Raw genomic sequence first — 13,654 nt, 5'->3', positions numbered from 1 at the left:
TCCGGCCTCATCCAGTTTGGACTAACAGTTCATGTTCTGCGGCCTTCTGACAGTGTAACGAATATTAGATGCCACTGGTAGCTATAGACATCAATTATGTCTTTTCTCGGCTTGTTTACTATAGATCACATTTAAAAACGGATTATTCCTAGAATACGTGTCTGCTGCCTGAACTACGACCTCGCATGGGTCAGAAGCTGTTAAGCCATTTTACTCTATCACGTCCGCAGTTAGGTCGGAGAAAGATGCCAAAGGAAGACAGTTTCGTCCAATGTCATGAACTCGAGCAAAAGTCCTCCGTATACCATTATCAGCCAGTGTAATCATGGTTGGCACGAACACGAGTCTGGATAGAATAGAGTCGCTTCACAGACACATAGAACAGGTTTTTGAATATATAAAATGCCGACTGTGTAGACGCAGTAGCTAGTGGTAAGCCCTTCGTCAATGACCAGCTGTCAAACCCTGATGTCACCTCGGACTGACCACTGTGTGCACCAACGTTAGGGCAGATACTACTGATGAGGCATGCGAGCAGTAAGTGGTTTCTTGTAACTCCGCCTCATGTCTAATGGGAGGTGGGGCTTATTACGGAACCTGTGGAACTGCTTCGCAACGTCCATTCACAACTGTGTGGTAGTCAGTGATTATTCATGAAAGTTCAAGAAGACACATGAGGATGTGGTTTTTTACATAAGATGCAGATGAGATGCGTACTTTCTTATCCAGTAGTTTGTAACCGTTTAGTCGGTGTTTGCTAATAAAGGACCTCGAGGCGAAGAACTTTCCTCCCTACACTGGTAGTGAAATTTCCAGATTATACCCTACCCTTTAAATCGAATTCATCACCCAAACTTGTCCGGTCGGGGATTTCATCATTACGCCAACTGTGTGTCTATTAATCAAAAGGTCATTTAACCAATTCATCCCTGCCCGTCTGATAAGCACCACGTAAGCGGACTTTATCATGAAACAAATAGTTTAAACCACAACAGACTAAGCAGTTGGTTTATTTCCGTCCACCTGTAATGCGAAATTTGTGGAGATTTATTCAGGCGGAATTTCTCGGCCGTTCGTGCACGCGCCATGTACTTTACAGTTATTAGCTTGTTACTGAACAAAAGATTTTGCACATTCACCAAACTGCATCCATGGAAACCTTGTGAATATTGGAAATGAGCTAAAATTGCACATTTCAGTTCGACTTTGAACATTTGCTTCCTTAATAGGAATGCAAAAACAACGAACTAAACAACGAATTAAGGGGGTGATCATGAAGGCTGTTAAGGTGCATCCTGCCACCAACAGCACCTGATAATTCGACTAACTTAATGAATGTTGGTTGAATTTTCAAGAATTAAAGAATTAGACAGAGGTGATATAACCTACCACTGTAGTGTGCATGATTTAATCAGACTGGAGGAAAATCATGGCTTGACTACAAGTAAAATTCGCTGTCTGTTGTAGGAAATTTTGTCGACCAAGAATTATTCGTGTTTTAGAATCAGCTGTTATGGAGCTTATGTGACTGCCGAACCGTCCAACTGTGTCAGAAGTGCGACTTAGGGGTGCGCAGGTATGATAATCATACCGGCAATCATGGTGGTAAACAGAAGCCTCAGTCTGAGGAACACACCGATCTCTTGTTCGCGCGTATCAGAAAGAGGCTTTTCGTACTGTTTACCGTTCCCGTCTACGACCTCCAAACGAATCCCATGGTTCATAAGGGCATAAATAATTCCAGAAGTTCCACTTGAGACTGGAGCCAATGGTTCTAAGGGCTCCGATTATGTTTCCCAAAACTTCATGTCTAGATAAGACTTCGTATGTGTAGACCGGTACTCCCAGCTCAAGTGACACGGTCGATTGGCTTACGCTTTCCAATCTGACCTCACTTGGAAAGTTCCGCTAATTTCTTCATGGGACATAAACTGGACAGATGAAATCAATGGAAGCATCCACTTTCTTATTTGGGCCTTTTCCGGGTAAAATGAAAATAAAGTTTTTGTTTATCCGAAAATATTCACCATGATTGACTGGCAACAAAAACTAAACAACGTGCACCCAACAGGTGAAAAAATTTAAACCCATTCCAGACAGACCGGAAAAACTGCTATTCAGGTGACGTTATTTACGTAAAGTAACTTACAAGTTTGTTTGTGAATAGCTATATGGTGTATAAAAACGAATTTATGGCCGATAATTCAAGTTTCAGGTATCTAGGGTGAAAGTATAGTTGAATACACAATGAATACGTTGAACAGACCTGTCCGATATGGTCAAAACGTGGGGCAGTAGCACTCGATATATTCGGTTTGCGACCATCCATATCTGGGTAGCGTAAACTGACTGGCAGAAATGAAAGTAAGTTTAGGTAGTATTTTCAGTTAAAAGTCCGCAAAATAGGATACGGTGTTGTTGAATATGAAGAAACACAACATTGAACCCAAAACCCTACTGATTTCTGGTCTGAACAAGCACTACCGCCTCTGTAACCTCTAGTGAGTGATTGGGATGTAGTACACCACCGGAAACGTCGCGATGTGCTCGATAATCAGTACGAGTGAACTCTAAATCCTCAATCTAATGGGCCGATTAAACCAGACAATGTTCTCTGGCTCTATCAAAACTAGTCGTTTTATGCATTCAACGTAAGATGTCTCTTTGAGTGTTGAACATAAATACACAGGTGGTTCCAGAAAGCAGTAATTTACCATCAGCTCACATGCTCACAATGAGTTTGGCCCGAAAAACAACCCTCACCTCTACAACCGTGTCGTCTGTCATGATCCTTGACTTGATCCTCCATGACTTCAAATCGGTCATAAGGTCTTCATTGGAAGCAGGCTTATCGTCATCAACACCATAATCATCGGAGACTCCAACATCAGTGTTGACATTGATGCTTCACTACCGAACAAGGCAGGCTTATGTAGTCAATATCCTTCTCGATGGGCAATGCCGGCGATCCGAAGGCAGGTGGCTGTATATTCGTCCATACAATATACGTCAAGTCGTAATTAGGGGTAAAACTCAGCGGTTACGAAAGTTTTCATCTCATAAATGCCTTTGTTTTCTAAGTCCGAAGTTATTATTCGATCAAAGAGGTCAAACAAAAAACCTTATTTATCACGCTAACGTGTGATTTTCCCGGCTGTATTCCATAAAAGAGACAAAGAACTAGCACGAAAGGTGGTTCGCTGAAAAGTACACAACTGCGTTCTTCATTGTTCATGAATTGCTGTGCACCGCTTCTGTAGAGTGACTACACAACCAGTAGTTCCATTGCTTCGGGTATCAGACTTTTCCAGCTAACAGCTTACGTTTCGGATAATCTGACTAGTTGCGTGTAGTCAAACTGTTTAGCTGGTTAGTCACCTACCCTCCTACAACCACACTCTTACAGCAACCCGATGAATACCAATCATATTTGAGGAAGGTGACGGGATGCTAACCGGAGAGATATGGCAGGATCCAGAGGTATTCGGTTGCGGGAGATACTCCGTCCTCTTCAGGGTTCACTAGTTACGTAGATCAGGGTTCGACACGTCACCCCTTGATCAGAACTTTCTTATGCTTTGCATGGAACCACGCGTCCGCCGTACGGTTCGTTGATCATTTCGGGAACGGCCGAAAGTTTCGTAATGACATGCTCTTACATTTCAATCCCATAGCCTGACAGTTATCGGGTGTGCCTAGCTATCTGTAAGCAATACTCGAATATGTGTTTTCGCCTCCTATGATTTCGTTACCAGCAAAACGATTATGCTAACAATGAAACTGTGAGCCAGTGCCCTGTTTGAGTATTTTGTCGGACAAAGACCTTAAGCTCGGCATGAGGTCGTGAAAAGGGACATTTTGCGACTGGTGGCAATGGTTATCGATCCGTTTTCAAAAAAACTGATTACGTAAGAAGAAATTAATCTAAAATACCGGTAAAAAGCCATAACCATGGGCTACACCCGATTCTTCAGGCTTTTAGACAACAGCTGAAAAAGAAAATGACATTCATTTAATGTTTGGTACCTAGGCTTAGGTGACCTTGAAAATGTCATGCATCCATCTCCTCCATCGAGTTGATACTTTTTGCAGTATTTTAAACAAAAGTAACGGCGTTTCTCTCTTTAATTTCGTCAATACTAACTATTCCGGAAAAGGATGATTGAACTTCAGACGTTTTAGAATACAAGATAGCATCTGATAATACCGGCTGAACTCGGCATGGAACAAGTAAACTATTCACCGAAATAAGTAATGAATGACGTTTTCTCGCAATAACCATAGGTTTGCATTTTGGTACGTTAGTGATTAAAGTGAGAAACTAACGATGGAGATTGGGGTACAGGTCTATTGTGTGTAGAACTAAGAGAGCTGAGGCCTATATGCTGAGTTAGTGGATACTGTAAGTCAGTCAAATTAGGGATCATGAACAGGAATTCTTCAATTAACTTTCATGAACTGGAGAACTCTGTAACCTTCAACACGATAAGATCAGTTTTCAGAAGTTCGATATATTGGTGTTGGCAATTTAATGAAGTTTCTCAAGCACTACTCTTCGCAACACTTGGCTACCTTCATCCTAAGTGAAATGGATTGCACGTATTGCACGATTTAATCCTCGGGAGGATGTAGGGAGGCTCTCATTGATTTTAGCGAATCGAAAGTGGTTTCAACGTCCTGGTGCTTCAGAACCCATCCCTATGGTTGTAGCCCATATATTCTCTAGCTGACATCGATATCAGTTTAACATGAATACTGTTCTAAACGTCCTAGATGAACATAAGGGTCAATAGTTGATGTCGTTACTTGGGCAGCTACAACGTGCCAGCCAGATCATATAAACTCTGAGAAACTTGAACACCCATGAAACAAACGTAACTCTACTGTATCGCTACTTTACTGGATCACTTGGTTCTTAGATTTAAGCCAACCAAGTTCAGAGGTTTCAGATATCAATCATCGGTGAAAGACGATCTTCTCGTCTGGGAGACGCTAGGGGTTGCAATTAGTCCATAACAAGATAGAAATTCCGGAACCAATCTTGCGGGCTCGTATCCAGGTGGCTTTGTTTCAGAACTGGTCGTTCCGTGTGTTGTACTTTCAGTTTGGTACAAACGGAGGCAATTGCATGTACGATATGGCATTATTAGAGTGCACACCTTTGTATTCAGAGCTGGGCCATTATCTCAAAAAAGGGGGAAGTACTCCATTCAGAGGACTTTCAATCAGAAGCGTGTTGTCTACATAATGGTATACTTATTGTTAGGATGTTATTGACGTTACTTCCTGCTCAACATGAGGAAAGAACTAGGGAATTGTTTTCGATGAACTGTGTCTCAGAATTCGGTGAGTTTAATATTTTGATAAGATGAACCTCAAAAAGATCGTTACCGAAAGTGCTGCTTGGCCAGCTAGTACGTGAATTTCATTCGTCGAGGAAGATAACCATATGAATTGTCCTAATCACTGTATGACTAACACCCGAAACCGATCTGCCTGTCAACAGTGACTGATCTAACGAACGTCTGCACACAGCAGGCAAACGATAGCCGGTCTTCAAAAGCCGCCAGTGCCGACGAGAATCCGAGGGGTTGAATTCAGCCAGAAAACATGTATAGAACTGCAGAGGGCCAAAAACCGGTCTATACATGATGCCATTGTAATGGACAGCAGCACTATAACTCCAAAGGTCTCACCTAACTTGCCAATTTATTCGAGGTTCAGCGGAATACCGCAATTTCCCTGGATAAATTACAGTGATAGTGCTCTCTGGAGGATATTTTTTGCTGCGCTATTCGGGTGAGAGTGAAAAGCCAGTTGGTAAAACAGCAGTCGGACTGCTAAGGGGGTTATCATTTCTTAGTAGAGTAGAGAATAGTTTGGTGCTGGTTGGAAATCGAGGCAGAATTACCTTCAGAAAAAGTTGACCAGAACCAGGGCTATAAGCATCGAAAAATGCACAAAAACACTTCCTCAGTCAAGCAAAACTTGTTGGTGATATCGAAGTTTAGACATTTTACTTTAGTTTACTCTTCGTCTATATACACGTCACACACGCACGACATATCTGACGAATATACTGTCAAGAGCCTGATTACAAATAGTGTCCACACAAATGCGTTAAACTGTAGGTCGATATCATGAAAGCTGGATTGGTTGAGTCCGTGCACGCGAGCGAATCCTCGAAGTACAATATCGATAAGGTTTTACTCCGCATCAGCAAGACTCAATAACAAGAAGCTTTTTTTTAAAAGGGATAGAGCATAGAGCTGAAATCATTCTAGTTGCCAAGATTGGTAGACACCATAACACGCTATCATGAAAAGGGTAGAGAGTGACAACCCTAGTATTCTAATGTTCTAATTGCCTGATAGGAATCCTCACTTCTTTGGTGAAAACCTGGTCCTTCAGTTTCAATTCAATTTAGTGCTCGAACTATATTTTTTTTAAATCACTCAATCATTTCACCTCGGCTCATGAGCATTGTGACTATGTGTCCTTATAAACAGTATCTCCAAACAATGTGCTGGCTACTCGTACCATTTAGTCCTCGTTGATTTGGTGGTCGAGTAAGGGGCCTAACAAGCATGCTGCATGTCCGAAGGATCGTGGCTACACAGCCTCGTGGCAAGCGTACCATCAGTGTGCCCTATTTTCCAACAATGCACCTGCCATTCTTCTGATTGGTTCAACCTACGGCTAAACGGGATTGGGTAAGCAAGGCGATTATATAGATTAGATTGTCCTTTGGTGATCATCTCGCTTCCTGCTTCCTCTGTGCGTTGGAAAATGACGCTGCATTCACAATGAAGTGCAGCGTATTTTGTCCCGTGAAGTTGTACCCAATTTTTGCAACATGGATATATTCCACCGGTGAGTCAGTCCTAAAAGAACCTCAGCTATTTTTTTATTGAGTTCAGCTGTGTTCTAGTAACAATTTTTCCAGTTTTTGTCATCATTATTTATGGCATTATCAAAGCTTCTTGACTGGCTCCCGTTGGAAATCAGACAATGTGACAGACCTAGGGGAATGTCATGGCAATCAGAGTGCTTGTTGACTTAATAAGACCAGCCATGTCAACTAATCTAAGTTCTCGAAACTAATTAGGAAGACTGGGTGAACGTAAAAAGGGTTTCAAGTTGCACGGCTGCAGAGGAGTGGCTGTGTGAGTTTACGTCTTGTGAACATATTTGTAATAGTAAATGCAATAAAAACGGTGTTCGGGCGGTTATATTCAGGGAGAGGTTCTGCGCTCAGGCAGCTACCCAAATTTTCTATTATGGAGGATGTATTAGACATGACTGTATTATCACGAAGCTTGTGGAATTCGTTTCAACGTCACCGATGGCTAAGATCGTCCACCTATCTCGGTACGATTATCCCGACTAATCAGCGTAGGTGTGACAGAGCAGCATTATTTTGTGAGTCGTTTAACGGTCAATATTACTGACCATGCCGGCATTCACGTTCAAAGGATCTGAGATGCTGGGCTAAGGTATTCCCAACACTTGAGAAAAGTGTGGTGGGTACACCTGAGTTAACTCGTGCGAAGAAGCAGACATGTGATGAACATCAATCCGAGAGCTTTTTTATTGTTTTCGAATTGTCAACTATTGAATCTAAGAAGATAAAGCTCAGGATCCAACATTCAGTTTTCCTTCATTGGTCGTGGGCCTAAAACATGAAACTTTCATAAGGCAAGCGTACAGCAACCAGCGTCAAAGAAAATCGAGTGTTTTTCGGGTTGCTTAGATAGAAAGGAATTTCAAGCCAGGCAGAATTCACCAATCAAATGTTTCTGTGTCCACAAGGTAGGCTATCTGGTTTCATCAGAATCGTCGCTTCAGTCTATCTACATGTGATTTATCTCTCAGTCCTGTGGAATTGTGGGTGCTTATAGCTTGTCGGATAATTTTGTTTGATTATCTGTGATTACTCGCGAGACGTTTAGATTATATTTTCACATCGTTTCCTTGATTGGCAAGAAAAATCAAAGTAGATCAGGAGAAAGGGAGTGTCTAAACGAGAATGACTGGGACTGGTCAGCTTGTTATTAAAAGATTACTAGATCCTCATCGGGAAGTCAATAGTTCACAGGGCGGAAAATTACTAGATATTTGTTACGAGGTATATAACCGGATCACTCAACCCCCTGATAGCTACCATTACTGCAGCTCAAAACCGGTGTGTAGAGAGAAGCCACCATGGTATCCTTTAGTTGACAGCCGTACATAGTTGACCTGAGGAAAACGCACTCATCAATAACACTTTGGCAGCTGGTAAAATTTTCAGGTAACAGAGTAGTCAACCCAAAATCTGGAAGTGCAAGTAATCACTGAATTCAACCCTGTCTTTCTTGTGGTTACCTTTAGTTAATGCTTCAGTCAAAGAACTAACAAGAGAAGCTAAAACGGTTGAGCAGCAAGTGTACGAGTACGTTCTACGTGACTATGAAGCCGCTGCTCCTCCTCGACGTAACCAATCCGAACCATTGGTGGTGCAAACGAGAATGGAACTGAAACAAATTGTGGATCTGGATGGACATACCCAAATGCTTACCACACTCCTTTATATAGAGCAGGTGAGTGTAGCATGGTCAGATGTGCTAATGACCTCCTAAGTTGATCGCTATGGGTTTCGCGCAATCAGGTCAGAATTCTTGAAGTCGAAGGATGCTAGTACACCCATACAGGAGAGAATCATTTTGGGGCCACATTCGTCTAGATTCGGCGTTACTGTAAGAATAAACTTGATATTACTTTATGATTTGCCTTCGTAGAATCCTACTTCCAAACAGCGGCATTACCAAAGAATTATTTATGAATAAATCACTCAATTGCAAGCCACTAGACGATTCATTATTCGAAGGGGGTGGATGGATATAAAGAGGCTTTGAAACGAACACTTGTTCACTAACCAAATGCAGCCCACTAATTGCCTGCCAAAGAATTCCAAGAAACTCGGTGCCCATCTCGTTAACTTGTAATTGTGAGGTGCGATGTGCATAAGATCCGCGGCTATGCGATTTAGTAGCAAAAACTGTACTACCAACTTAGCCAGTGATGCACAATTTTTAACATTTGGAACCCCAGGATCAGGTAGATTAAGCCACTATTTGATCCTTTTTTCATATGAACGTGCTAGTAAGTATTGGCTTGTACATACAGCCAACCAATATTCTGAGAAATCTCCTCAGTCAGGCGAAGACGGTCTCATAATCATACTATTAACAAAATGAGGAAAGTACATGCAGGTACAGTTAACCAATATAATTTTGGTCTTGCTTATGTTAATGCTTATCAGCTAATCAAGGTATAAATTTAAGCTCATTAATTACTGCCACAAAAAATGAATATGTTCACCTTCCATTAAAAAAATTGGTCTGTGCGGGACATCAAAGATGAAAAGTGAACATCACGTGAGTTGTGTCCTTAATAGAGCCTTCATACGGCTGGCTACCCATGACTAGCTAAGATGTGAAGGCGAGTGAGGTGAGCCACTTCCAGATAAAAAAATATGCAAAGATAAATTTTAGTTGTCGGATCCAGAAGTCTCAACATTTTTCGAGCTCACGCTTGTTGTTCCTGGCATTACCACCAAGTTGCTGATGAAAGCGATCTTTTCCGCATCGAACAACTCCAGATTGGCGCTATTAATCGGACAACCGATTGCCTTACCACTTCGGTACAAAATACTGCCTCCTTTTCATTGGTCAATTGCCGCCAGCATCAACGATTGCCTTGTTTATCTAGGTGGGGACATTTCGGCTGGTGCGGTGGTAGGTAAATAAGGGGTGAAGGGAGAAGGTATATCCAGGTATGAATGGCCACATCGTTCAGATTACCTATCGTGATACTGATCGATTTATAATATTTCTAATTTCCGGTCTTATGTGAAGCTTTTTTAGGAAACGACTCCGAATCTCACGTCAGCAGTGGGGAATAACAGTAGTTAATTCAAATTTCTCAATCATGTCAAGTATTCGTTTGAGTCAGCACACAATATTCATGCTAGAATGAATTTGGAAATTCCCAAATTATTCGGTGATGCACAAAGGTATTCACTAGCTTAGAAGAGTACAGTAGGTGTCGTGTACAGCACCCACACTACATTAGATTGTGAAAATACATCGGAATTTTTTTTACAGTTTTGAGCCAATCAAATCGGACTACATAGGATTTGGCTTCTCGGTGCCCATCTTCCCAATTTTCTCCCGTCTAGGCCTTTGCTAAACGTGTCAGTACAAGACGCATCAAACTTCCCTCATTATTAGAAAGGTCAAGCTTGCATTATTTTAGGCAAATCTGCTGCACGTGTAGAAAGGCAAACTCAGTACATGGATATTGGTACAGAATCTGGCTCAGCCCAGCATAGGGTGCTCCTTTTGTAATGGTCCTGCCTCCAGTGAATCAATCTAAGGAAAATATACTGCGATATCTCGAATATCGTGCCAACTGAATCATGAGGCGGCCTATGTGCAGCACATTCAGTTGTAGGATATCATAAACGAGAGATTCAGTTGAGTCTCTCGTGAAAACCAAATTGATTTGCAAATGAGTGTAGTTCTCGATAACCCACCGTCGTTCTATAAATTGTTTTCTCCCAATTACCACACATCTACACGCGTGAAGTCTGCTCGTTTGTCTTCATTGTTTTTGATTCGTTGCGCGTGTTTTCTTGTAAAGCCAGACGACTGTCTAAGAATATCAGGCTAGCAACATTCCTACAAACGTTTTCCGCTATTATTACTCAAGTGAAAAAAATTTGTATGGACCAATCCAAATCGGGCACCTACTGAAGTGAAAAGGAATAAAATCTCTGGGACACTTGACCATGAAGCATGGGAGCAGTTTGCCAGAACAAACAAGGCATTCATACTCGAGAGGTAAACGTCATACTGCCTTCTACTCCCGCTAATCTCAATCAATAAGGAAAGTGTACGATGTTTAGTGGCGAGTGCTGCTTGGACCAAATTATCCAGCAAAACCAGTTACTTAAGTTTGAGAAGAGCCAGTTAGATTCGCGGACGTTTCTAGTTGTTATTATTTCGGCATGCTTACTGAGCAGTGAATCTATGTCAAGTCTAGGCGAAATTTCACAATCGTTCTTACATCCAAGAGTGATAACAAGATGATGATGAGGGCTATTCCATCAGGTCTAGATCGCAACGAAACAAATAGCACGTAGCGAAATTTTTTATCCATCTTTTAAGGATCTTATGGTAGGGAGCTCTCTTATGTGGGATGTAGTGTATCAAAACCACCCATTTTAACCACATGTTGTGGTAAGCGGTTTCTTTGCAAAAACCACTTCATGATTGTATTTTGTTGCTAAAATTTGATACACCAATGAAAGAAAGAAGGTATTCGCTGCGACGTTACCTATTACAAAATGCCAACTGAACAGTTACAGACTATTGAACAAAGGAGCAAAACTCTCATATGCATCTTGTTGACAAAACTGTATATCCATCTCCTCCTTGAACGTGTCTTCTCAAACTTTCCTGGAAATTCACTGACCGTTACTCAAATGCACGCAAATGCTACAAAGCGACTCCACAAGTTCCGTAATAGATCTCAATTGTCAAGAGACACGAAGTGGATTTACGAGAAAACATACTACTCGCCTGCCTCATCAGTAGTATCCACCGTTACAACAGTACCGATGATCCTGTCCCGTCTATGTTCTAAAAGTACTCCTCACAAATGGAATGAAGGACAAAAGCAGCCTTAAATCACGGAGGGAGGAGTTGCATGCTATTTCTAACGCCTTCGAACAAAGATCACAGAAGGAAACATGAATGTCACTCACATTTGATAGACAACAGCATGACACGATTGTATCCATCTGGAACTATGGTGCGTTTCAAAAAGTAAGTAATCAGGTTTTGGTCGGACCAATCGAACGCCCAAGGAAACTAAAAGTTTTAGTCACTGAAAACAACCTTGGCCAAATTACCATATATTTAGTAAACCAAATAAGTCCTTTAGTAAACGTGTAGGTTCATTATTTTCCTTTGTGTATATTGTATTCACAGCTAGAAAGGCACCTTCATTTTTCAGATATGGACGGATGAATTCCTTAGATGGGATGATTCCCACTTGGCTCATGTGCGATCTCTGCGAATACCGGCCAAACGAGTATGGACTCCAGACACTTTTGTCTTCAACAAGTATGTTACTGATGTCAAAAATTACCAATTTGGGATCTGATTCGTCTATTTCCTCTGCTTCATTTGTACCGGAAGTGCAAAGTCACTTGTCTACCTTAATTCATTCAAGTACTCATCACCGGAAAACTTCTAAACGACTAAGAAAAACGGAGTTAATAGGGTGACAAAAGTTTCCGTTTAACACACACCTTTGAAAGTTACTGAATTGAAACCAGGTAGTTGCACGGCTTACCTATCATTGAGAGACTCGGCTAGACAGAGCACTATTGATTTCCGATATTGAAGGCTTGGGAGATCGAACGGCGTCTTATTGAATTTAGTATCAAAGCTGGTCAGGAAGCATTTATTCTATCCCAAAAGGAAGTTTTTCAGAACGATCTCGTGAGTGAGTTGAACAAATCATCTGCATAGGAATGGCAATGACACTCAGTGTCGAACTTGATGTTTTGAATTTCGCTTTGCGTAGAAATGAACAAATATGGAACCGGGTCAGAGATGCGCCAGAAATTAAGCATAATTTGAAGCTTGAGAGTAAAATTAGCATGCGTGCTTTGCGGCAAAGTATGAATTAACGGCGTGAATTGCGCTGAGGCTTTCTCTGGATTTCCCAGCGATAGAAAATAGAGCTAGTTATTTTGTAGCGCTTTGTTTTTCTTAAAGTTAGACAAGATCTGGTATGAGCGTTTGAATACAAGAAGGCAATTCATTTTTATGCGTCATCGGACTTTTGCACAGGAGCAATTTTGCCAGAAGATTTTATCAGCTGGAAGATCAGCAAGAAGGTATGTTCAGGATTTTCTGCAGAACTGTTGACGCTTCAAGCACATTTAGGTTCTGTGATAGAGCTTCTGAATCCTTTTGCTCACTTCCAGAACTCAGCTTTTTGTGTCAAAAGCCTATTGGCATTTGATCGGATGACTGTCAGATTATTGAACGAGCTTGGCAATTACTTTGCGCACGTCTGGCTACCGACTGAGGATGATTTACTGATAATGTTTCTTTGGATGGTGACAAAACTTTCGCAAGCTAGTTACTATGTTGAATGAATTGATCACAATTTACTTGGTCGGCCGCCAGTATATATATATATATATATATATACATGAGCTGAATACATCTTGCCAATGTAGGATTTGCTCAGTTGGGTTTGATGAGAACTCTGGAACTAAGCCTGTGATCCAAGAAGGTGAGAAATGGCAGCCAACCGTCGAAAATAGCCTAATCCTCGTTATAAACAGTCTTGTGTCAAAGTAAACATCATTCTTTTCTGCTGCGCTGTTGTTAGTTCCACTCATTTGGATAAAATAAAAAAGTAGGTTGCCACCAAAGGAACACCGATCCAATAACAGTCGGTATCTAGGATATAATCATCCTTTTTTCACCTTTCTCCTTATCATTATCAACAACAACTGCACCGCCATTGTTCTACTATCATATTTGTCATTGCCATCAGTGTTACTGAGGTTACCGACCGGAATACC

The 13,654-nt window shown here is 41.4% G+C and overlaps 1 protein-coding gene across 1 annotated transcript in view; it reads left to right on the top strand.

Moving 5' to 3' along the window:
- Positions 1-8,375: 8,375 nt before the first annotated feature.
- The window catches only part of T265_13118 (hypothetical protein), a gene marked incomplete at both ends in the record, with an annotated part of 14,260 nt that continues 8,981 nt past the window's right edge, over positions 8,376-13,654 (top strand). The window contains 2 exons of the mRNA XM_009167271.1: positions 8,376-8,582; positions 12,064-12,173. Of these exons, the coding sequence (XP_009165535.1) occupies positions 8,376-8,582; positions 12,064-12,173 (317 nt within the window). The remainder of the gene's footprint in view (positions 8,583-12,063; positions 12,174-13,654) is intronic.

Source organism: Opisthorchis viverrini (assembly GCF_000715545.1).
Source record: "Opisthorchis viverrini unplaced genomic scaffold opera_v5_40, whole genome shotgun sequence".
Taxonomy (NCBI): domain Eukaryota; kingdom Metazoa; phylum Platyhelminthes; class Trematoda; order Opisthorchiida; family Opisthorchiidae; genus Opisthorchis; species Opisthorchis viverrini.
This window is presented reverse-complemented; position numbering and strand designations above follow the sequence as displayed.